General features: G+C 45.1%; 1 protein-coding gene across 1 annotated transcript; it reads left to right on the top strand.

The window, feature by feature from the left end:
- Positions 1 to 1,181: 1,181 nt before the first annotated feature.
- TLR7 (toll like receptor 7) lies at positions 1,182 to 20,938 on the top strand. The gene is made up of 3 exons (XM_032880196.1): positions 1,182 to 1,408; positions 1,764 to 1,864; positions 16,958 to 20,938. Exon 3 carries the CDS (start codon positions 16,967 to 16,969, stop codon positions 20,105 to 20,107), a length of 3,141 nt encoding a protein of 1,046 aa, XP_032736087.1. The 5' UTR covers positions 1,182 to 1,408; positions 1,764 to 1,864; positions 16,958 to 16,966; the 3' UTR covers positions 20,108 to 20,938.
- The last annotated feature ends 5,182 nt before the right edge of the window (positions 20,939 to 26,120 follow it).

Below are 26,120 nucleotides of genomic sequence, written 5' to 3'. Positions count from 1 at the left end.
GAAAGAGTGCTGTCAAGGAGTCCAAGGTCTCCTGACACGGAGCGGAATGGAAAGGCGGGCAGAGTGGACCTGGCGGCAGGTGGAAAGCCCATAGCCCATGAGGTAGAATATTCTAGTCTCCTGCCTTCTTCCTACCTCCTTCGTTCCTAAATGTTCTGTGCTGGTTTTCTTCCCAAGGAGTTCATATTTTTGTTACTGTTTTCAGTGGGATCTCTCCTCCTGTTGCCACTTGGGATCCATCATTGTTTACATGTGAGACAACGATCCTTTTGCACATGTTGTTTGCACAGCAATTTGGCCTGATAAGAAGACAGTTGATGTTTCCCGCCTGTGTAACTATTGCTTACCTGCTTTGCGTGTCAATTTCAGTACTCGTAAAAATATAATACTATGTTTACTCCTTATTTATTTATTTATTTACTTATTTTTAGTATTTGACGAGTTAATACATACAAAGCAGTTAAAACAGTGTCTGGCTCGTAACAACTCCCCCCAGCCCCCGCCACCCCCGCCACCCCGGAGAGATCTCTATTTCTATTGCATCTAGTCATTTTTCAGCCAATCTGGTGACTTTTCAGTATATTAACCCTGATCACTATCAGCTGATCTCCCCACACCAACTTGCATTTTTCAAATTCTCTCCAGGTGGACGAGGCGGACTCAAGACCTCTAAACGTAACAACCGAGAGTTTGCCTGGTGAAAGGACATCGATGAAGAAGGGGACAGTTATCACGAAGACCCCACTTTGAGAAGCAAGGCTTCTTCATAGGACACCAGGCGATAGGGGCAGCTGACCTATTCTACTGAAGTGAGTCAGCAGCTGGAAGACCTGCCCCCGCTTCCAAACCAAAGGGGCCCTTTTGATGGTGGGGGCAGGGTGTGAAGACAGAGCAAGGTAAATTTAGACCTGTCTCTCTGACATCTATAGAGCAGTGGCTCTCAACCTGGGGCTAGTTGGCCCCCCAGGGGATATTTTGCAATGTCTGGAGACATCTGTGGTCGTCACAACTGGAAGGGCAGTGTTTCTGGCATCTCATGGGGAGGGGTCAGGGGCGCTGCTCAACATCTTACGAGGCGACAAAGAATTGTCTCCCCAAAAAGGTCCAGAGAGCTGAGGTTGAGAGGGTTGCCCATTCAAAGAAGGAAGGTCCGCCTCCAGGGTTGTTTGCATTTAGACAAGACATTGCCCCAGTTACGGTGGTAGAAGTAAGAGGAACCTGGTGCTTCTGCAAACCCCCTGTCTGGGGTGGTTTAACAGTCATGCTCCTCCCCGCCCCCCAACCTTGTCCTCGCACTGGGAAGCCCTCCAGCTGGTAGCGTGGACCTTCTGGGACCCCATGGTCCCTGAGTACCATCTCTTATCTCTGAAGACTCCAGACATAGAATCACTCCATGCAACCCAGAAAGGTATTTTTCCACCCGTGGACAAATTTGGGTAGTTTAATTAGGTGTGTGAGCCGTTCTCAGGGAGTGGGGAGGGGAGGAGAGGGAAGCCAAATCATATGCCCCCCAAAAAATTTTTTTTAATCTAAAGAAAAATTTGGTAGTCTAAAATGTCAATTCTTTGAAGATAATGTCAGTTTCATAATATTAGAACTGGTTTTCTGGAGTCTACCTCTAGTTTACATAACTTTGAGGAAGTAAATACTATTAATGGCTGTTTCCAAGAGCACATTTTTCCAGCGACGTCCCAGTGTGTTTTGAAGCTATAGTCCTTTAACCTCTCTGCAATGTAAAATGCAGTGTTTTCTCTTTATCTTAGTTGATGCTGTTGGATCCATCGCAGGCTGAACTTGACGTCTTTCCTGCTCTGCTCTCTACAACCAGACTTCTCTATTTCTCTGTGGAAGAAGACTAAAAAGGTTAGCCAAGAGATTCCCTAAAAAAGTGTTCTCGGTCATCTTGGCGGGAAGAACTGAAACCAGCTGGCCAGAGAGATATTTAAAAATTTGTATTTTAGTTATTTGCGGGGTGGGGGTGGGGGAATCTTCTTCGTCATCGATATTTCATAATCAAGATGAATCATGGCATTATGTAAATTCAGATTAATCAACACTTGCTCTGTCCAACTTCGGGCAAGAGTTAATGCGAGCTGTGGTGGGACGAACAGATGTTCGAATTAGGGAAATCGCTTCTATGGCCTTCATTCCTTCATCTGATGTTTCAGGCGTTGAAACCGTATAAATCACTGAAGTTACTTTGTGCTTTTTCCAACCTGTGGTGTCCTCTGAGCGAGTACGTATGTTGGCGGGGGGCACCTAGGACCAGCAGCTCAGGAGACCCGTGCTGGCAAAGAGACCAGGGGTGTTGGTGGATAGTCGTGACGGCTTCAAGAGCAGGCTTTGTTTGGGAACTGTTTTGGGGCGGGGGTGAGAGGCCTCAGTAGAGAACTGGGGATTTATAGCCAAGGAGTAGGGTGGCTGTGGGTGGATGGAAAACGGCAAAGGCAAAACGTCAGGGGTGGGGGCGGCTTCTGGATAAACCGACTGGACGGGATTCTTGCTGTGAGCAGGCCAGGGAGGTCAGCGATCACCTGGAGGAGGGGAGGGGCCGAGGGATGTGAGCGGGTATCAAGGATGATCAGAGATCAATGGTGAGGGATTCTCGCTACACTGACCTGACCGGACTGAAACTGGGAAGACCGACCCAGAAACCCAAAGATCAAGGCCTAGTGACCGCGAGGAGCCCAAGGCCCGAGCCTCACCTTCTCTGTCGAGGCAGAACATTCTAAGAACCTCTCTAGGCGCCCTTCCAGGGCCACCAGGAGGCTCAAGTCACAGAATATGTGTTCAAGTTCTTTGCAAGCAGTGTGAGCTATTAAGGATGTCAAAAATTAGTCAGAAGAAGACATCGGTGGCCTTTTTCTGAAATTATTTGTCACCCAAATGAGCCATGATGGAGTACGTCCAGCGGGAACCCCTGCTGATTTCTAGATCTGAGTGTGGGCCCCACGGCTCATTTTGTGCCTGAGGCCAAATAAAGGATTAACCACATTGGGGGGGGGGCTGTGTTGCAAAGGAAACAACTGCTTATAGTTTCATTTCCTAGAAACTCAGATGTCTATTTTTATGCAAACCCATGCCGACATCTGCCTTTGGCCCTTGAGGGGTGGCATGAGGGCGCCAGTAATAACCGAGAGTGGTCAGGTTTACTGACCCCTCGCTGTGTCGGCCAGGCATCATGCCAAGGTCTTCATGTCTAATGTTCTGTTTCAGCTTCAAAGCAGCCCTGTGAGGCCCAGATGAGGCTTCAGGAGGTTTTAAGAAGCTTGAGTGGTCTCAGCGGGGAAGCCCAACTCCGGGAGCCGTGCTCGAGCCCTTCTGCTCTGTGTACCTAGACCAAGCCCATCACACAGCGTTACCCAGGAGACACTCAGAACCTGTGAAACTCCATAATGATACCTTATTCCTGATGAGTAAAGGGGCACTTGGTAGATCTTTCATAAGAAAAGACTTGGAAACAGTTTTCAAAAAAAGAGCTACAAGAGGCCAGGAAGCACAGGGAAATGACTCAACCTTATTAATAGTTATAGCCCCTGTCCTTTGATATGGAAACTCCACTTCTAGAACTCTTTTTAAAGACATGATCAAAGATGTGGCAAATTATTTATCAAGGTTGTCAATGTGGCATGACAAAGAGAATGTCTCATGCCAAATGTTGGGGAGGGATTACTTAATTGTGGTCCCTGTTTAATGGTATGTTATACAATCATCAAATCACGTTTTAATTAACTTTTAAAGATTTTATTTATTTTATAACGAGCTTGCGAACAGGGGTGCGGGGGTGGGCGTGAGCAGAGGGGAGGAGGGGGGAAGGGTCTCGAGCAGATGCTTACTTGATGTTGGTTAATCTGGGAGCACGGTTGACACGGACACACATGTTACCTATTTTTCTTAGTAGTTTTGCAAAGGAGCCCCACATTCTGACCATTTTACCATTGAGAAATCAAGGTGCTCATGAGGTAAAGTGATTTACCAAAGTCTGAGAGCTCTTATGTGGCAGAATAAGAATTTAAGATCAAATCGTTCTGGGACACTTGGGTGGCTCAGTCGGTTGACCGTCAGACTCTTGATTTCTGCTCAGGTCATGATCTCAGGGTCGTGAGATCAATCCCCACATCAGGCTCCACACTCAGCGGGAGAGTCTCTCTCTTTCCCTCTGCCTGTGCCCCTCTCCTCCTCCTGTTCGTGCTTTCTTTCTCTTTCTAAAATAAATCAATCTTTTAAAAAAAATGAAATCTTTCCCCCAACAAAACCCTAGCTAAGGCTGGAATGCTTTGCACTATGTGAAATAGACAGCAGTACGGAGATGAGTATTAGAAAGAAACATGTCAGTATGTAGCTGCGGCTAAGCAATTTTAAAAGTAAAAACATTCTGTTGCTCGTAACTATAGAGAATTTCTCTGTGGCCAAGCAAAGAGGTAATGAGAAATTTATTTACTAAATTAAGCAAGCCTGATCATTTCAGCATTGGAAAAATTGTGCTAAAATTAACACAGTCATGACCCATGGACCCAGCAGTGTCTTTGCACACCAAGACCGGATCCCTTGTGTCTCTGAAGCTTGCCAAAGCTTAGTGCTGAGCGGCATGTTGTGGCCACAGCTCATACCCTCCTTGCCACCTACGTTTGCACAGCTTACAAGCTAAGAAGTCTTTTATGTTCTTAAGTGATTGAAAAAGGCAGAGGAAAGAAGACACCCAGGTGGCTCAGTCGGTTAATCGTCTGCCTTCGGCTCAGGTCATGATCCCAGGGTCTGGGGATTGAGTGAGTCCTGCATCAGGCTCCCTGCTCAGTGGGGAGCCTGCTTCTCCCTCTCCGTCCGCCCCTTCCCCTCTTTCGTGCACTCTCTCTCTCAAATAAATAAACTTTTTTTTTTAAAGATTTTATTTATTTATTTGATAGATCACAAGCAGGCAGAGAGGCAGGCAGAGAGAGAGGAGGAAGCAGGCTCCCCGCTGAGCAGGGAGCCCGATGCGGGGCTCGATCCCAGGACCCCGAGATCATGACCTGAGCCGAAGGCAGCGGCTTAACCCACTGAGCCACCCAGGCGCCCCCTCAAATAAATAAACCTAAAAAAAAAAAAGAGTCAGAAGAATACTATTTCATGACCCATCCCAGTTATTTTAAATTCAAACTTTAGTGCCCACAGTTTTATTGTTTGTTCACATGTTGTCTCTAACCGCATTCACACAACATGGCAATCTCCTTGCTGGTTGAGTAGTTGTGACAGACACCGGATGGCCCAGCAAAACATAAATTCTAACTGGCCCCTCACAGAAACATGTGCCAACGGTTTGGTGGTGGTTTAAGGGAAGCAAGCAGACCGGATGTAAGGTTAAATAAGATTTAATATCTTCTGGTCTTTGGTGCTTGTTGTGATGCGTAATAGCCATCAAGTGGCTAATTTATCTAAGACTACTTTATATCATTTTATTCTTTTATTCTATAACTAGAAAGCTAGGTCTGTTGGGCTAAATGGTAGGAAATAAATGATCAAAAGTCTCTATTTTTAGAATAAGTCAGTTATATCCTCATACTTTTTTTGTTATATAATGAGACTTTGACATTTATGGTAATTATACTTTACAGAGATTAGCCTATAATTAGAAATCTTTCAAAATTTGCAACAAAAAGTGGTGGTTATTTTGTCAAAAATTTATTAGGGTAATTCCAAGTGGGGTCTCAGTCTATAAAGCGAATAGAAAAAAAAAAGGAAATCAGAGGCTCCTGCGGTAAAATGATTCACCAAAGTTAAGTTTAACTTCCTTATTCTTGGGGCTTGGAGCAAGGAGCCTGAGGTAGGGCTTGATCCCAGGACTCTGGGATCATGACCTGAGCCGAAGGCAGACGCTTAATGACCGAGACATCCACTGTGTTGACAAAGCCTGCTCGGCTCCTAGGCTAGAGCTGGACAGCCCTGTGGGACCAGGGGAAGGAGCTACAGAGGTTGCCCGGGAGGAGAATCTGTTTCCGCAGGGTGGGGTGTTGGGCTCCTGATCTTGCACGGAAATCTAGGGCCTCGCTGGTTTGCTGGCTGGAACCACATGAGTTGACCTTGAGGGGAGAAACAGTTGTCTGAAAAACGAGCTTTCAGCTTTCTGGCAGTTTCAACCTCATTAACCCCTAGGGGCACAGTTTCAATATCAACATGGCAAAAGGTGAGTGAATTCAAATTCACGGGTTTCCAGCAAATGTTCCCCAACTCCTAGCCTCTTCCATGGCCCTTTCTGATTATTTTCCAGCCAGGCCTCACCTCTGGTTCAACCCAGCCCAGCCAGTCTCAGGATCCCCCATGGGGAGATGAAACCCCTGGCTTCCCCGGCTGGCCTAAAGCTCCCGCCACCAGAAATGCATTTTCTGATACCCTTTTCAACTCTAGGGCGACTTGGCATTTTTTTCCTCCCCGCTGTGTGATCCTGGAGCTGTTGTCCCCTGAAGCCTGGCAAACAGTAGCCCCAGGGGGCACCCCATCTGTTGGCCTCCTGACCGGCTGGCTGGGTAAAGGAATGGCAGTGCGCATTGTGGTCATTGTTCCCAGGCCGCCAGTATCCCCATATCAAGATGGATTTCCCCCTCCGTGACAGATGTAACTAAGGAATGAAATCAAAGCAGAGTGTAGCTCTGCAAAGCCTGTGAGAGAAAGAGCCCAAGGAGAGGGCAAATTACCTACAGAAGGGTGAGGGGCTTGGGAGGGGGGGGTTCCTTGTTGCCACTGGGTAATCACGGGTTTCCTCGTGTGCTCTCTCTGCGGCTGGGCTCCCCTGAAAACCCCTCCCTCACAGGCAGGTCTCCTCCCTGCTCTATTGCTCAGGGTCAACATTCCATTTTCTGTCCTTTCTCTCCAAGTCGTCATCCTTGTCATTGTCATCCTCATCATCATCGTGAATGCTTTTTGGTGTTTTGTTTTGTTTCATTCTCACTAGCCTTATAACATGCTGTTCTTTCTCTCATCCTAAAATAAATTCTTTTGACCCTACTGGCCCTGTGAACGCCTGCCAGTGTCATTGTTCCCCTTTACAGGAAATTTCCCAGAAATGTTTGCTATTTCCAATCCCTCATTCTTCCAAGAACTTTGAAGTCTTATTTTCTTTGGCTTCACCTTCAAAATATATCCAGTATCTGGCAAGTTCTCATCACCTACACCCTTGCCAGCTGGGTCTGTTGCTTGAAATCCTGCAATAGGCTCTTGACTGACCTCTGTCCTTCTGCCTTTGCCCCTCATTATCTGTTCTCCACACGGCAACCAGCATGAGCCTTATAAAATATAGGTCAGGCCATGTCTCTCTTCAGCATTCCACTCAGTAAAAACCACCATCCTTCCTTGGAACGGTCGGCAGGGCCTGGCATGCTTGGTGAGGGGCTACAGACCCCCCTCTTTGATCATCTCCTATCCTTCTTCTCCTCCCCTTGTTCCGGGCACACCCGTCTTGTGGCCATTCTTGCAAATATTCCAGCACAATTTTCCATCTTTGCATGAGGCTCGTCCCTCTGGAATGCTTTTTCCCTGGACAGAGCTGCCTGGTCAACTTCCTCCTTCCCTCAAGATCCTTGCTCACATGTCAGCTTCTCAGTGATGTCTCCCCAAGCCACCCCATTTATGGTCACAAGCCCGCTGCACATGTCTGACCCCCTTCCCCCTGCCCTGCGCTTTCTTTCTAACCCTTACCAACTGACATCCATGGGATGGTTACTGTTCTATATTTTTCAGTTTATTATTTGGAGAACGTAAGCTTTGGAAAGAGCAGGAATCTCTTCTGTTTGGTCCACTGATATGACCCAACACTTAGAAGTGGGTACCTGGCATATTGCGGGAATCAATCAAAACTTGTTGAAATGTTCATTTTTCTTATTTCCTTCTATTGTTATGCTAAGGTTTTATTACTTGCTCTGGATTGTCTAAAATGTTTTTAAGATAAAAGCAACACATGTTCTTTATGAAAAAAAAAAAAAACCTCACGTAATAGAGGATATTGCATGTTCTTGCTCTCTCTCTCTCTCAGATAAGTAAATCTTAAAAAAAACAACAACAACAAAAAAAAAACTCTAGGGGCGCCTGGGTGGCTTAGTCGGTTAAGCACCTGCCTTCAGCTCAGGTCATGATCTCAGGGTCCTGGGATGGAGCTCCATGTGGGGCTCTGTGCTCAGCGGGGAGTCTGCTTCTCTCTCTCCCTCTGCTCCTCCTCCCTGCTTATTTTTTTTTCTCTCTCTCTCTAATAAATCCTTAAAAAAAAAAACAAAACTCTAGGGGTGCCTGGGTGGTTCAGTCAATTAAGTGGCTGCCTTTGGCTTAGGCCATGATCTCAGGGTCCTGGCATCGAGCCCCACATCAGGCTCTCTGCTCGGCGGGGAGCCTGCTTCTCCCTCTCTCTCTGCCTGCCTCACTGCCTACTTGTGCTCTGTCTTTCAAATAAATAAATAAAATCTTAAAAAAAAACACAAAACAAAAACCTCTAAATAGCACAATACGGAAACCTTACAATGCTCAGAATCCTTGAGCTGAAATGGAAGTAAAGCAAGACACCGGCTCACATGTCAAGTGCATTGGCTGTAACTGTATGAGGGAACTTGAAGGGGATGGGTCAGCGTGGCATGGGTTCTTGGTTCAGTTGCCTCTCCGATCACTACCTCTTCATCAGGGAAATGGGAATATTTCTATGTCCTTTCAATTTCACTGTCAGGGCTCAGTGATATAGTAACAGTACCGTGTCTTCTTCAGCATCTGGCATGTAATAAGCATGTGATAAAAGGCAGCTGTTATAAAAAAAAAAAACAAGAATGGCTGATGACTGTTCAGTGTGAATTCCACATTTTCCATTTTAACAAAAAGAGGCAACTGGTGAGAGAGGAGGACACCTGTGCATACAGAGTGAAACATTCCCATTTTAACCATGTTAAAATTTACCAGCGTATTTGCCTGTGTAATTAGCTGTGATTTGTAGCCAAAGCTGAGCTTATGTCATGGTGTATTCGGTTACTTTACAAATCAAATTACTGAAGGGCACGTGTCTTTAGGCAGTTGTTGCCAAAAAAGCAAGCAAAACAAAATAATGTGGTTTATTTGTATCAGATGAAAAAATAGGTCTGCCTCAACACAGAGTGAACTCTTTTTCAAGAGTTTTTTTGTTCATATATTTTAATTAATCTCTATATATTTATTTATTTTAGAGAGAAAGCAAGAGCATGAGCATGAGCATGAGAATGAGAACGAGCAGCGGGAGGAGCGGGGGCGGGGAGAGGGAGAGAATCTCTAGCAGACTCTGAGTTGAATGTGGATCCCAGTGCAGGGCTTGCTCCCATAACCCTGAGATCATGGCCTAAGCCAAAACCAAGTGTCAGACACTCAACTGACGGAGCCACCCGGCTGCTGCCGAGCTTCACATCTTTCAATCATCTTCTCAAGAATATCTTTTAAATTTGGAAACCTCCAAGGGTATTGTTTCTCTTTAAAACATTTAGAAAGGTTTTATTCATTGAGTCCATTTTTCTTTCCTCCTTTGCTTGATCAGAATCCAGCCTCTCATTGTGGTTCAATTTCCCTTTGGCACCGATGGGAGAATGCGAACTCGAACTCGCTGGTACCTCTGAGTTCCAGGCTCCTGGTGCAGCAGGCATGGAAAGCCGGGAGACCTCCTGCCTGCCATAGAGCATCACAAAGGCCAGCTGGGCTGGGGCTCAGCTATAGAGCATAGGCTGTGCTTGTTCCCAAGAGAGACATGTGAGCTCTGCGCTCTCACTGGGGTTTCAGGTTCAAGGGAACAGAACTGAGAAAGAATCGAGTAGAAGACCTTGTGCAGTTTCACTTTCCATGGCCTTCCTCTGACACTGTTGCCTTTCCTTCTGTGGCACTTTCCCACTTTACCCCTTCCTTTTAGAGGTCCCAAGCCCTCCTGTTGTCTCCTCACTTCCTTCCCTCGTTTCTGACCTTTGAAGTACTTTGCTATTCATGATCATTCAATATGTGTCTTCTGTGGGATCTTAAGAAAGTTCAAAGCCTTGATTTATTCAGTAGCTATTGATCTCATGCTCACTATGTGGCAGGCATCATAATGATAGAGTACGTATAAAGACAAGCAAGGTTCTGGACCTAAGAGCATTCACCATCTAGAGGGAGGAATGGTGCACTGACATGGAGCCTTCCAGAAAGGTGGTATAACAGAGCAGCCAAAGGTGCCAGCTCTGTGTCTGAATTATTTGAGTCTTACCTTAAGCCGGTTCTGTAGGCTCTGCATTTCACTCTCCTTGTTGCAAACAAACCTATGTCTTAGAATTGCAATGATGATGAAATCATTTGTTAAATGCTGTTGTTTGAAATTGGTGCCAGTGAACAGACTTACAGGCTTTGTAGGCAATATGATTTCTTGTCATATTTGGCGATCTTGGGTTGAATTTCTTAGCATTAATTCTATGTGCAAGTTTAATACAGCCTAAGAGTTTTATCTAGACCAGGGGTTTGCAAACTACTGCCTGTGTTTGTATGGCTCATGAGCCAGGGATGGTTTTTACAACTTTAATGAGTTACGTTCTAAATGGTAATTTAAATACCTACATAATCATCTCAATTTTGCCTAGAATATTTTCTCTCTGCTTTTCGCAGAAAAAGTTCGCCATCCTTTGGTCTAAAGAACGTTGGGTATTTAAATTACCATTTAGAATGAAACTGCATTTTAAAATTACATTTAATTTTAATTAATTTAAATTTAAATAGCCACATGTGACTGGTGGCTATCATATTAGACAGAGCAGCTCCAGACCATTTTAAGTGTAAAGATTCTGTATTTTGTCAATGTCCCTCAGTCTCAATGTGATCAGCTCCCCAGAGAGACTGAGGGACATTGACAAAATAGGAATGCTGTCTTCCCCTAATCAGATTCTTTGCCCTAGACTGGTTTCCATTGTCTGCTGGAAAATACTTAATGGAAAAATGTTTGAAAAATGCATGTGAGCCCACACTTATGTCCTCTTAAGGCTGTTAAGGCTATTGACTCTGTCCATTCATCTGCTTTCATCTGGGGTAAAGCAGGAGGCTTTTTCAGCCCTGCAAGGCTTCAGATTAAGGAAGTCTTAATCAACTTTAGAGTTCTGGTGGTAGGCAGACAAAACCTCACTTGGCAGAGCTGTACTTTGTTCCATCCCTGCTTGCAGATGGCTGACTGCAGCCATGGCTCATGCCTCTCCTAAGATGGCCAAAAACAGTCAGAAGCCCTCGACATGCATCATCGTTCTGAATCTTGCCAAACCATTTCCCCTAAGAGTAAAGTCACGAGTCACAGTTGGCATTCCAAGGCTGTGCAGCCCAGTGACTATAGTTAACAATATTGTGTATTTGAAAGTTGCTAAGGGAGTAGATCTTAGAAGTTTTCACCACAACAAAAAACAGTTGTAACGATGTGAGGTGATGGATGTTAACTAGACTTACTGTGATCATTTTGCCAGATACGTGTTTATCAAATCATCATGTTGAACACCTTAAGCCAATATGATGTTATATGTTCATTGTATCTCCATAAAACTGGGAAATAAAACAAAAGTCACAGTTGATGCATGTTCTGCCTTCCAAGATGGCATGGGTGATAGTTACTTTGCAGTGGTGTGACATGGGTTGCTAGCTTTCCAGACTCTGACGTCTGAATCTGTCTTGCCCATAACCTAATAACATCAATGTCACATATTTTCCATTCTTTCATGAGCAGCAGTTTACTTCCAAGTTCTAAATTCTACACTGGCTGAAAGTAGGTTTACATTTGTACAATAGAAAGTCCAATTAACCCTGGCTTAGTATAACAACTTTGTGATTTCTCATAAACCCCTAGAGGTCAGCAGTTCTGAGCCATTATTTATACTCTCCTCTATGAGATCATGCAAGGATCTGGGCACTCTGGCTCATCTACCTTGTTGCTTCATCATCCCTATAGCACATTTTCCTTATTTGCAAAACTCAACATAGGTGGCTACAACACCCATATTACAAGAAGCCAGATGGAAGTAGAAAGAAGGGGAAGAGCCCCTCTGTTTAAGGACATATCCCAGAAATTGCACATCTCGCTTCCTCTCCCATCACATGGGCTTTAACTTAGTCACGAGGCCATGCTTAGCTGCAAGGGAGTCTGGGAAATAGACTCTAATAAGGGAGACTCTATCACTATGAGATGAAAGTAAGGGGACAAAGATATGGAGAGAGATTTAATTTGATGAGGATGATAAAAATAACTAATTTAAAGTATCAGAAAATACCATGTGGAGCAAGAACAATGTATAGTTAATCTCCACATACACAAGCATCAACATCTTGTCTAGAAAGAACTAATGGTCTTTCCATGTTTTCAGTTTAAATCCATACATTTTTTTTTTTTGTCTCTCCTCCTCTGTGTTTTGAGCTCTTTAAGGGGAAGGGCTGTGTGTTTATTGCCCCTCGTAGGTATTCAATAAATATTTGTCAAATCAAAGAAAGAATATGTCAGTGGAATTCTGATTTTTTTTTTTAAACAAATTCTTTCTCACCAGTTACTTGGTATGATTCCTAGCTAAGGAATTTTGGGGAAATTTTCTGGGCCAGGTCCACTGTCTCGGTCCTGGACAGTTGTCTTTGTCCTTGGTGTGCTCGTATTGTTGTTTCCGGGTCTGCCATTCTCTTGGAGGGGGCTCTTTTGCTGAGCACAGTGGCTGCCTCAGGAGGGGACGTGGGTAGTGGAGTGCCAAGCCAGGACTGGGAGCCCATTCTTCCAGCCCTCAGTCCGAAGTGTTGTTTCACATCATGTATAATCAGGGCAGTAGCAGATGAGAAGAGGGAGTGAATACTTCTGTCTAGATCGATCCCAGAGAGTGTCTTGAAGAAGGCACGTTCGAACTGGGCAGTAGAAAGCAGAGCTCCTGAAACATCTTTCCCCAGGGAATCCTCAGGCGAATAGAAGAGATAGAATGTGATCTCTTGGCAAGTCTGGGGCTGTAGCCTAAAACAATCTACTCCAAGGGGAAATCTGTTGGAAGTATTTTGCTTTATTTCATTCATGCATGCATTCATTCTTCTATTCATGTGTTTAGCAAACACAATGCAGCACGAATTAAATGCCAGGCACTGTTTTACACTAGGATCCACAAAGCCTTGCTCTCTTACAGCTTACCTTCTCATGCAGGGTAGACATTAAGCAAATAGCACGCAAGTTATAAGCAGATAAGCTATCAGCAAGGTAATTGCTGATGGTGTTAAGGGCCATGAAGGAAATAAAGCAGGGTGATCTAGTAGGTACTCGACTAGATCTAGTGGACTCATCTATAAAGTGGAAATTAATGATAGAGGTCCAGAGTTGCGAAATCCCCAGAACGAAAGCTTTGTTGTAACTCAGTCAATGGCAAACACATGACCTGAATTCATTTGGAGGTGAATCTTGCTCAGAATAGAACAAGCTAGTTCTTTCCTTGCTTGAGTCCTTGTGTTTGATTATGGGATGTTGCCCTGGGACCCCGTAATTATATAATATGTAGATACATATATCACATTACCTTCTATGATCTGAAAAGTTCTTAGTTCCAAAACACATCTAGCCCCAAAGGTTTTGGGGAAGGATTGAGGATCTGTAGTACCACTTACATGTGGTTACTAGGAGGATTTCATGAGTTAATGTATTTAAACACTGAAAATGATATTAAGAATATAGTAAGTGCTACCTACGCTAACAAAGGTTACTGTCACTATCACCAGTACTACATGGAAGGGTACTGGGTGAGTTGGCCAGAGGTCTGTCCGAATATGTGCTATCTGTGCAGACACCTAAGGGATGAGAATGACCTGGCTGTGGGAAGAGGAGGGGAAAGATAATTTCAGGAAGAGGGAACAGCAAGTGCCAAGACTGGATCGAATGCAGAACAGAAAACAGGCCAGATGTCTGGCATGTGGTCAAAGAAGGGGAAGGAGGGTTCAAGGTCATGGACATAGGCTGGAGTCAGAACATGCATGATATAAGCAATAATGAGGATTTAAAGTATAATAGGAAGTCATTGTAGTTCATGAGTTTCATGTTTATAAAGACTACTCTCATGCCATTTGATGAATGGACTGTAGAGGACAAGGAGAATTAGGGGACCGTTTTGGAGTATGTTGAGGTAGTCCAGGTAAGACCTAATGGCTAATGGCAGGAAGGAGGTGGTAGTAGACAAGGAGAAAAATGGACAGGTGCAAGAAAAAGTTTAGAGATAAGGGAGAAAAAAAGACTTTCTGATTAATTTTTCCTTCTAGTTCATACTATGTCCATATGTAGAGGCTAAAAACGTCATAGTCGGGGCACCTGGGTGGCTTGGTCGTTAACCATCTGCCTTCGGCTTGGATCATGATCCTAGGGTCCTGGGATCAAGCCCCGCATGGGGTTTCCTGCTCGGTGGAAAGCCTGCTTCTCCCTCTCCCAATCCCCCTGCTTTTTGTGTTCCTTCTCTAGCTGTCTCTCTCTTTCTCTCTGTCAACTACATAAATAAAAAAAATCTTTAAAAGATTAAAAAATAAAATAAAAATGTCGCAGTCATTGTTGCAGGTGTGTTAAGGGCAGGGTTCTGCACATCTCTCCCCAACTCCGCATTCAGTGATATCACAGTGGCAGCTCACACTATGGGAACTGGCCGATGCTATAAATCAGGACTTCACAAATCAGAGATGTGGGTTAGGAGAGGACAGCTGGTTGTTAAATATTTCCAAACTCACCACTGTTCATTTTTCTATAACTGAACTGTCTTCATCTTAGAGCATCCACTTCCCCCCATCACAGAAATACTTAAACTAGGCGTATTCTGGAAACTCTGTGGTGGTGATTGGTATCACTTCCTGTTTTTAACTCTGCTAATTCAGGGATCCTCCCAGTTCCTCCCAGGAGCTCATCTAGATTCGTGGGAGTGGGATCAGAAGAGGGCACCTGGTTCACACTTTGTACTTTATTCATTCTGGCCCCCTTCGCAGCAGTACTTGTCACCTTCTGATACTGGGGTTCATGCACCCATCATGTCTTCTGACAGAAGCATAGCTGGAGATGGGGTCCAGGGTCTGGGGATCCTATTATCAGGGACCATAAAGATAGCTCACTCTGCTTCTCTCCTTTGTCCATCTTGACTCAACCCCTCTTTCCTGAGTGATGAACATTTCTCCTAAATCTTTGAGTAGATCGCTGCTCCAGAGAGATAGACCATATTTATCTAAGGGTCTCCTGCATACCCTGGCCTAGTACCATATCTTTCCAGGGATCTAAATACTCCAGATTGGGAGGTAAAGGCTTAAAGGAATTAGAATTCCTAAATAGAATTAGAGAAAAGGAAAGCTGAGGGAAAACCTGCTTACTTAACTTTCTATTAGAGGGTCTAAGGGAAGGAGGCATTTGGATGAGATTTCAATACAATTGGCTGATTCAGTCAATTGGGAGGACAAAAGCATTCACTGATCTAGAAGCCTGTTGTAGAGATACACACTAGATCATTCAATGGATTAGCACCAGTTAAATCAAAGCCAGTGTTCTGGAGCAAAACACTGATGGAAATCCTGAAACTTGAGGGCATGTCCCTGGTTAAACCACCTTCTAAGGCAGAGCCAGTTCAAGTTAATATGGTGATGAGCAAAGCTCTTCAGTACTTCCCATACCACCTTTCAAGGTCTTTCTCCCCAGGGTCCTACTGTCTCTCATGCTAAACCTGGTTGCCAAAGAATCACCATTACAGGTAGGTTTCCATATGTCCCAGTTTGCCTGTGAGAGTCTTGGTTTTCTGCCTATAGCCTTAGCATAATTATTACTAGGTTCCCCCTTCGTTTCACTCCCATAAGTATCGTCTTTGATCAGTCAGGACTCACCCAGGCAATGCCCGACTCTGCTCTCTTCTTTTCCAAATTCACATAATGTAAAGCCAACGTGTAGGGAAAACGTTCATCCCCAGATCATCTTGGATTTCCAAAAACAGTCCAAGAGGAAAGCCAGCTCATAGAATGGCAGCACCAAAATGACAACTGAGTGTCCTTGGTCAAATCAGCTACTGTCACTGAGCTAGGTCTTCATCTGTAAAATGGGGATAATGGCTCTCTTAATTTTTCTACTTACAATATTAAGAAGCTTGAATATTGTGAAAGCCTCTTGCAATGTGTGCTAGAGCAGGCTTATTAGCGAGCAAACAGTAACTGCATAAAGTCTTTTTTTTTTAAGATTTTATTTATTTGAGAGAGAGCACAAGCAGGGAGAGGGGCAGAGGGAGAAGGGGAAACAGGAACCCAGCTGAAAAGGGAGCCTGATGTGGGGCTTGATCCCAGGACCCTGGGATCCTGACCTGAGCAGAAGGCAGACACTTAACCGACTGAGCCACCCAGGCGCCCCTGCACTAAACTCTTTTTTTTTTTTTTTAAATAAAGGTTTATTTTTTGACAGAAAGAGAGAGATCACAAGTAGGCGGAGAGGCAGGCAGAGATAGAGAGGAAGGGAAGCAGGCTCCCCACTGAGAAGAGAGCCTGATGTGGGGCTTGATCCCAGGACCCTGGGATCATGACCTGAGCTGAAGGCAGATGCTTTAACCCACTGAGCCACCGAGGCGCCCTGCACTAAACTCTTAATGTGTCATTCTTCCCAATATATTTTCGTTTTAATATTCCTTCATCCACCAATTTCAGACTTGGGTAGCTATTTGATAGATCCTTTGTTGTACTATTTTAAATAACAGTGGACAGGAAAACACTGCTTCTACCACCTTCAAAGCTATGGAATCGAAAAGCTAACATGCTAAAAGCTGAACGTGTAACTCGATCATGATGAATCCCCGTCGTGGGGCAAGTACAGTCGTGAGGGGTGGGGAGATGCCCTTTAGGCCTTTGAGAATAAGACCTGGGTTGTTTATTTACAACTGTAGCAAAACAGAGGCAGCAGATGGGAAATTTTAAATCTGACTCTTGCTATATTTTAGAATGATTTTGAATGATGGTGATTTGGCCTTTCTTATACTTTCAGGTGTTTCCAATGTGGACATTGAAGAGACAGCTCTTTATGCTTTTAAACATAATCCTAGTTTCTGAACTCCTTGGAGCTAGATGGTTTCCTAAAACCCTGCCCTGTGATGTCAGTCTGGATGTTCCGAAGGCCCACGTGATTGTGGACTGCACGGACAAGCATTTGACAGAAATCCCTGGAGGTATTCCCACCAATGTCACCAACCTCACCCTCACCATTAACCACATACCGAGCCTCTCTCCAGCCTCCTTCCACCAGCTGGACTATCTGGTAGAGATCGATTTCCGATGCAACTGTATACCTATTCGACTAGGGCCCAAAGACCATCTGTGCCCCAGGAGGCCACAGATTAAACCCAGAAGCTTTACTAGACTCACTTATTTGAAATCCCTTTATCTGGATGGAAACCAGCTTCTAGAAATACCTGCGGGTCTTCCTCCCAACCTGCAGCTGCTGAGCCTTGAGGCCAACAGTATCTTTTCCATCATGAAAAATAACCTAACAGAACTGACCAACATAGAAAGGCTCTACTTGGGCCAAAACTGTTATTTTCGCAACCCTTGTAACGTTTCATTTTTCATTGAAAAAGATGCTTTCCTGAGTCTGAAAAATCTAAAACTGCTCTCCTTAAAAGCTAACAATATCACATATGTCCCTACTACTTTGCCATCTACGTTAACAGAACTCTATCTTTATAACAACGCCATTGCAAAAATCCAAAAAGAGGATTTTAATAACCTCCATCAACTGCAACTTCTTGACCTAAGTGGAAATTGCCCTCGTTGTTACAATGTCCCATTTCCTTGTACACCCTGTGAAAATAATTCTCCCCTCCAGATCCACCCATCGGCTTTCGACGGGCTGACAGAATTACAAGTGTTACGTCTGCATAGTAACTCTCTTCAGCATGTGCCCCAAAGATGGTTTAAAAACATTAAAAAGCTGAAGGAGCTAGATCTTTCCCAAAACTTCTTGGCCAAAGAAATTGGGGATGCCAAGTTTTTGTATCTTCTTCACAACCTTGTCCAGTTGGATCTGTCCTTCAATTATGAACTTCAGGTCTATCGTGCAGCTCTGAATCTGTCAGATGCATTTTCGTCCCTGAAACACCTGAAAGTTTTGCGGATCAAAGGATACGTTTTTAAGGAGCTGAGCAGCCATAATCTGTCCCCGCTACGGAGTCTTTCCAATCTGGAAGTTCTTGATCTCGGCACTAACTTCATAAAAATTGCAGACCTCAGCATATTTGAACAATTCAAAACATTGAAAGTCATAGATCTTTCAATGAATAAAATATCACCTTCAGGAGATTCAAGCGAAGTTGGCTTCTGCTCTAGCGCCAGACCTTCTGTAGAAGGTCAAGCACCTCAGGTCCTCGAAACATTGCATTATTTCAGATATGATGAGTACGCAAGGAGTTGCAGGTTCAAAAACAAAGAGACTCCTTCTTTCTTGCCTTTTAATAAAGATTGTTACATGTATGGGCAGACTTTGGACCTAAGTAGAAACAATATATTTTTTATCAAGTCCTCCGATTTTCGGCATCTCTCTTTCCTCAAGTGCCTAAATTTGTCAGGAAATACCATTGGCCAAACTCTCAATGGCAGTGAATTTCAGCCTTTAGTGGACTTGAAGTATTTGGACTTCTCGAACAACCGGCTTGATTTACTCTACTCAACAGCATTTGAGGAGTTGCGCAACCTGGAAGTTCTAGATATTAGCAGTAACAGCCATTACTTTCAATCAGAAGGAATTACTCACATGTTAAACTTTACCAAGAACCTAAAACTTCTGAAGAAACTGATGATGAACAACAATGACATCGCTACCTCCACCAGCAGGACCATGGAGAGCGAGTCTCTTAGAATTCTGGAATTCAGAGGCAATCATTTGGATGTTTTATGGAGAGATGGTGATAACAGATACTTGAAGTTCTTTAAGAATCTGCTGAACCTAGAGGAATTAGACATCTCGGAAAATTCCCTGACTTACTTGCCTTCTGAAGTTTTCGATGGCATGCCTCCGAATCTGAAGACTCTCTCCTTGGTCAAAAATGGGCTCAAGTCCTTCAACTGGGAAAGACTCCAATACCTGAAGAATCTAGAAACTTTGGACCTTAGCTACAATGAGCTGAAGACTGTCCCCGACAGATTGTACAACTGTTCCAGAAGCCTCAAGAAACTGATTCTTAAGTATAATCAAATCAGGCAACTGACAAAGTATTTTCTACAAGATGCTTTCCAGTTGCGGTATCTGGACCTCAGCTCAAATAAAATCCAGATTATCCAAAAGACCAGCTTTCCCGAAAACGTCCTCAACAATCTGGAGATGTTACTTCTGCATCACAATCGGTTTCTGTGCACCTGTGATGCCGTGTGGTTTGTCTGGTGGGTTAACCACACAGAGGTGGCCATTCCTTACTTGGCCACAGATGTGACTTGTGTGGGGCCAGGAGCACACAGGGGCCAGAGTGTAGTCTCCCTGGATCTGTATACCTGTGAATTAGACCTGACTAACCTGATTCTGTTCTCCCTTTCTCTGTCGGTGGCTCTTTCTCTGATGGTGATTACAACAGCCAACCACCTCTACTTCTGGGATGTGTGGTATAGCTACCATTTCTGTAAGGCCAAGATAAGGGGGTATCAGCGTCTGACATCCCTGGATTCTTGCTATGATGCCTTTGTGGTGTATGACACTAAAGATCCCGCGGTGACAGAATGGGTTTTGGATGAACTGGTGGCCAACTTGGAAGACCCGAGAGAGAAATATTTCAATTTATGTCTGGAGGAAAGGGATTGGTTACCCGGGCAGCCAGTTTTGGAAAACCTTTCCCAGAGCATACAGCTTAGCAAAAAGACGGTGTTTGTGATGACAAACAAATATGCAAAGACTGAGAACTTCAAGATAGCATTTTATTTGTCCCATCAGAGGCTCATGGATGAAAAAGTGGACGTCATTATCTTGATATTCCTTGAGAAGCCCCTTCAGAAATCCAAGTTCCTCCAGCTCCGGAAGAGGTTGTGTAAGAGTTCTGTCCTTGAGTGGCCAACAAACCCTCAGGCTCAGCCGTACTTCTGGCAGTGTCTGAAAAACGCCCTAGCCACTGACAATCACGGGACCTATAGTCAGGTGTTCAAAGAGACAGTCTAGCCCTTCTTTGCAAAATGGGACTTCCCACCTTACCAAGGAGAAGCTTGACTGCCTAGATTTTCTGATAGATGGCTCACTAAAAAGGGGTTTTCCAATTCTCTAAGACCGGGATGGTCCATACCAAAGAGGAGAGTCACAGCGACCAAGGAATTGGAACAATGGACTTAATATGACGCATGCAATCATCTTTCTTATCCCTCTGTGACTCCATTTGCCCTTGAGCCTCACCTTTCTGTTCCTGGATAGATGATACTGGGAGAATGGTGGCAAGGAGAGGACATGAAGCTCCGATTCTCCCATTATTCTCTTGTGATTATGAAATAAACACACAGTCTCAAAATACAGAGAATTGCACTTATACCCATAACAAGTACTGGTATGTCTAGAGATAGGGTAAAAGGTCCTCAGGGTCTTCGCCTATGACATTACAATGTATCAGAGTTAGTGAAATGAAAACACAGTCAACGCCTCACCCCCATGACTTCTGTATCATGCAGCGCCCCCTTCTGTGCAGACCGAGAATTGGCTCCTGACCAGTGGTCACCTAGGTGCCCCTCTCTCTTTGCCCTTGGGCCTGTTGCTGGGTTCCGTGGGGAGATAGCAAAAAACATCTTCCGTACTGATGGACATAGTCCACTCACACATGAGAAAATTAAAGTGATCTGGCTTTGCACAAAGTGAGGCTCTTTCCCTTCGAAGATAACTGACCTGCTTAAAGTTGTCATGGACTGAACGTTTGTTCCCTCCCAAATTCAGATGTGAAATCCTAACCCCCACAGTGTGATGGTATCAGGGGGTGCGGCCTTTGGGAAGTGATCGGGTCATGAGAGTGGATTCGATCAGTGCCTTATAAGAAGATAGCAGAGACCTCCTTGCTGTGTTCCCACTGTCCGGGTGTGAGGATACAAAGACAGGTCAACAGCCCGCCGCTCAGAACAGGGCTCTCCCCAGAGCCAGGCGCTGCTGGCACTCTGAGCCAGGATTTTTGTCCTTCAGAACTGTGAGAAATAAGTATGTGTTGTTTAAGTCACCTGGTTTATGATGTTTCCTTACGTAGAAGCCTGAGCATCCTCAGATATTTTTATCTGCTTTGCCAAGTTCTGTGTTCAAAGTAACATTGCCTCATGCAATGGCCTTTCAGACCACTTTGCTGACTAATACCGTATATCTGTAATTATCTGCCAGCTTCATTCGTCAACACGAGATAGGTTTGATAGTAAACTCTGCAGGAGAACCCCAGGAACGTTTATTTACTTAATAAATACAGTTATTGTGCAAGGATGACATTTCTATGGATTCCTTTAAATTGCAGGGAGCAGGTAGGGAGAGGAGAGACCGACGTTTATGGACCTCAACGTTCAGAAGGCTGAGGTCTTAAAGGCCCGCTTTCCTACCCAAAGGTAGCAACAGAAAGGACCAAGACATACTGAAGACACACACACTTCCAGCTGGGTCTCAAGTCTCAGGAGTTCAACATTTGAAACCTGATCGCTTGGCTTTATTTCATGAGAGGGACTATTTATAGAGGTTGCCTGTGGCCTTTAGAAAATAGTGTGCATGGGTTCAAATCTTGGAGCATTCGTTGGGAGACACTGAGTATGTATGAAATGCCAAAGGTTTGACTTTAAGTATAGTTGTAAATACACAGTATATATACATTCCTTCCAAACGACTCGTAATTGGTAAGGGTTACAAATCCCCAAGTCAGTCTCTGGAATGAATAAAGATATAAGCTGCTAGAGCCAACTGTTTGACAATATTTTTAACCTTTATTGTACTTAATAGACACCTTTCTTCTTCTTCAGTGAAAACAAACATGTCATAAAACTTGGCTCTTGGCCATCATAAAGCTTCTTTGATTAAAACACACCAACACATCAGGCTGAAGCCATTTGGGTGATTTATAAACCATAAAGCACTTGAAGACAGCTTAAACATCTTGTGAAATGGATTAAGAGGAAGGGAAACTGAAGATAATGCATCTTTGAAACCACAGCATATTTTGACATGATGTTGTGTCCAGGCTTTGTTGTAGGAAACAACCAGAAGCGCATCGACAAACGGTTTTCATCCCAAATTCTTTGTGATCTTGGGTGGTCACTCTTTGGTGAACCTTCAGAGGGCCCTCCATGTGGTTCTCTATGACTGAGGCCACTAACTCAGGCTACCAGGAGGGCATGACTGCCAGGTCTCTTCGTACTTCTGAATGTCCCATTGCTCGGCTCACCCGAAGGGACTCCCAACCGCCCATGAATCCCCCTCCAGTGTCAGGGCTTGACCCCCAGCTCCTTTCCCCACTGGAATTGCCAGGTTGTGTCCTTTCTCCTCAGATGTATCCTGTGCCTCGGCCAGACTTGGGATCCACGTCTTTGCAGGATCCAAGCCAAGGGGTGGGGTGGGGGGGCATTTGGTAGGGCAGTGTTACGGCTGAGAAAAGGCCAAGCAAGCCTTCTGCAGAGGAGAAGGGGGGGTGATGAGGGTGCTCAGAGCTCCGTTCCTGCATCAGCGTCTCCTGGCCCCATCCTCACATCTGTTTCCTGCTCTGTTTGGACACCCCTAGGTCTAGATGGTCTCTTAAATGTAAACAGAAAGTATAGAGCACTTGGGGCAGGGATGGTGACCTGAGAACCTGGGCATGTCATTCCCTTGCTGTGCAAGGACACATGCCCTTCCTTGGGGGGAGGCTGTCCCCCTCCCCCCAAACACGCTTTTTATGTACTTCTGCCTTCTCCTCCAAATCAGGATGAATGGCAGAAACAGGTAGCACGTCTGGCTGAATCTTAGAATGGGGGTGGGGATCAGGTTCAATTAGCCCACCGCCTCTTCGGCACCTGCTGAAGTGAGTAGGTTTACGGGACAGGCCGTGTGAACCTGTCCGTCCTTGGAACTTTGTGAGCCAGTACTCAAGTGGTGGTCAGTGCACGGGACACACCGCCAGTCACCTCTGCTGGAAGATTGAGCCCTCGACCCTAAGGCACCCTGGGGACCACTTGTAGCTTCTGAGGCTCGAAGAGCAGTGTGGGAGGGGAAGTCAAGAAAGGGCTGTGCTTAGGGGAGCCCAGGACCGAAAATGATCCCCTTTCACTGAGCTCACGTGATTCAGGAGAACAGGAGACCAAGTCACCACCCCAGCAACCAACAGAGAGAAAGGGCCCCCAGGTGCCAATGCGCTTGTGTGGACACAGGCTGGGGGTGCCCCACGCGGGTGGTGGGTGTGGGGACGGCAGGGCGGGCTCAGCCTGTTTGAACTTTTTTCTTTTGCCTCCGCCTCCCTCTCAGTTTCCTCTTTGGCTTTGGACTCCACAGCGAGCCTTGGGTAGTGCGCACAGATGAAGAGGAGAGGTGGCTGCGGCTGCAGGCGGGATTCTCCTGCCTGGAAGCCATGGTTTTGTGTGTATCCTTGAGTTCAAACGGATCCCTCTCCCACGCACCCAGAGTAAATCCCCACCTGCTTTGACCTTCCCCTGGGGTGGGGGACACCGGTGGGACTCTCTGCCCCATTCAAATCCTTGTTCTTCCTTATCTCAAATCCCAACCCTGTGAGTTAAGAAACCAGATAAGATCTGGTCCGCTGCCTTTTAAGATTACCTTCATCTGGGATAGTAGTCAGTTTCTAACATGTTTGCCATAGGCTTCCGGGGTCGTATTTCTCCACACTTACATGGATCCCTTCTCCCTCCTGGAGATTTATATGAATTAAATGTTTTGGAAGAGCCCCGACTTACGCGGACTGAGGAGGTCTGAGTTCTAGTGTCTCACAAGGAGCATGGTCCAGCAACAGTCTGGTGGGATCTGGAAGGAGAGAGGAAGTCCTGGTGGCCTCGTGGCCTTAGGGCCCCCGAGTAGGGCAGGGTGAGGCGGGCAGCAGGGAGCCTGATGTGGGACTCGATCCTAGGACCCTGGGATCATGACCTGAGCCGAAGGCAGTTGCTTAACCAATTGAGCCCCTATAACCAAGGGCCGCTATAACCTGCCAAGTATTTTTTTTTTTAACACAAGGCTCTTCTCTATTAATGCATCATGATGGATTAATCTGTGAGATAATCAGCTCCCCAGAGCCGGCCACCTAAGTCGACAGAACACAGGAAACATGTTCTGAAATGGAGAGAATGGATCTGAAGCAATTTCGTGTTTGGCTCCCATTCCCAAGGGCAAGGCCCCCAAAGGGAATGACAGGGCAAGGGGACAGCGAGGAGGATCTCAGGAAGAACAGCGTAGGATGAAATTCCTGGTCCCCGACACTGTTATGAAATGTTATGGAGTGCGAGGGAAGAAAGTCACATTTCTTAAGCAGCAAATGCCAATTAATGCTTCATTTATTCCATTAAATCTTCACATCGCCTCTGTGAGGCCGGTGTTAGGAGCTCTACCTTAAGGATGGATGGGTTAACGCAGAGGGGTGTGGTCAGCTACCTGAGGTCACAGAGGACAGAAATGGTTCCAGCCCAAACTGACCCAGCTCTGTCCCACCAGCTTGATTGGTTTCCCCGTGTTACTGGGGGCCACAATCACCTAAGGAGCTTGGAAACCATGTGGATTCCAGGCCTCCACACCAGCGAGCCCGATCTCTGGGGCCCAAGAGTCTACATTCTAGAACTAGCCCAGGTGCCTCTCCCCAGCGGGTCCACAGGGCCGAGTTTGGGAAGGACTGCAGCTTCCTCTGGGACACCCGGGACGGTTAATAGATGGGTCTCTTCAGCAAGGAAAGCCTGGGTTCCCCCAGGTGTGCTCAGTTTCTCTTTCTCCTTCCACGTATAACTCTCCGCGCTCTTAGCCCACTGCCAGCGAGTGGAGCTGCGCTTAAATTGCACCCCCCCACCGCCCCACCGGCACTGGATTTGGAGGGATATACTTTATTTACATGGGATTGGCTGCTCTGTTCGAGGCTAAAATGTGAAGACAATTTGGACAAGAACACTGACATATTTGGGTAGAGACGGGTAAGTGGCCAACTGGATTCACAGTCCCTTAAGTCCTGACAAATAGAGCTGCTTATATTCACAATTTAAAGGGCGCTTTGCTAGAATTTCCCTAGCATCGGACCGAATTCATGCTTCTGCGGATACGGTGCAGAGCGCCACCTAGCGGAACCTCATGGCTGTCGATGTTCATTTCCTGAGACCCTTGGCTGGATCTCCAAAGTGAGGTGTGGGAAGAAAATACAAAAATAGATACCATCTTTTCAAAAGTGTGTATGTGGCTATTTCATCAGATAACCATTGCATTAATACATAAATATATCGGGACATATGTTAAATGTTGTTTATTGGTGAGAGGACAGTATAAAAAATGTTGAAGACCATAGATTATCAAATCTTGGTTTTGAGCATGTATTTCCATTGCTTTGGCTTGGTGTCTCAAGATGGGAGGGTCATGCATTTCCCTAATGTTAACCCTGGGGTTTTAAGCAAATATCGAATCCCTCTTAGTATGTCTCTGGCTCTCCCACTCAGCTTCCCTTGCTGAACACCCCTCACTCATATCCTGAAAATCTAACCCCTAACCATTGTCTCCTGCCATCACACTCACCCCACTAGTCCGTAAATGGCAGCTTTGAAGTCTGCTGAGATCTGATAGTTTGAAAGTTAGTGGTCTTTTTCATCCTACGGAACTGTGAGTTCAGGAACATTCCCTGGGTGCCCCATGCCCCCTTCCCACAAAGTTAACCAAGTCAAAGATGATAGAATGCTTTACACGCTTATCGCTATATGGTTTATATACATTCATATGTATGTGCAGTTTTGTGTGTATATGTTTGTGTTTATGTGTGTATACGTGTGTTACTAGATTTGCTAAGTCTAACTACTACATAGGTTAGTTGTAAAACTAAGTGATATAACCCATGAAAAGTACTCAGCATGGGGTGTCATATTTACCAAGTGCTCCATAAATATTAGCTTATATTATTATTTTTATCTTATTACTTTAGACATAGGATTGATTTTATATTCTCGAACAGTGAATATATATATATATATATTTTTTTAAAGATTTTATTTACTTATTTGACAGA

The sequence above is a fragment of the Lontra canadensis genome, unplaced genomic scaffold (assembly GCF_010015895.1).
Source record: "Lontra canadensis isolate GAN:19392208 unplaced genomic scaffold, GSC_riverotter_1.0 scaffold68, whole genome shotgun sequence".
In the NCBI taxonomy this organism is placed as follows: domain Eukaryota; kingdom Metazoa; phylum Chordata; class Mammalia; order Carnivora; family Mustelidae; genus Lontra; species Lontra canadensis.
Note: the sequence above shows the minus strand (reverse complement) of the source record. Positions and strands in the feature narration are given on the sequence as shown.

Coding starts and splice junctions, on each gene's coding strand:
- TLR7 (XM_032880196.1), top strand. CDS start 16,967: ATGTGGACATTGAAGAGACAGCTCTTTATGCTTTTAAACATAATCCTA.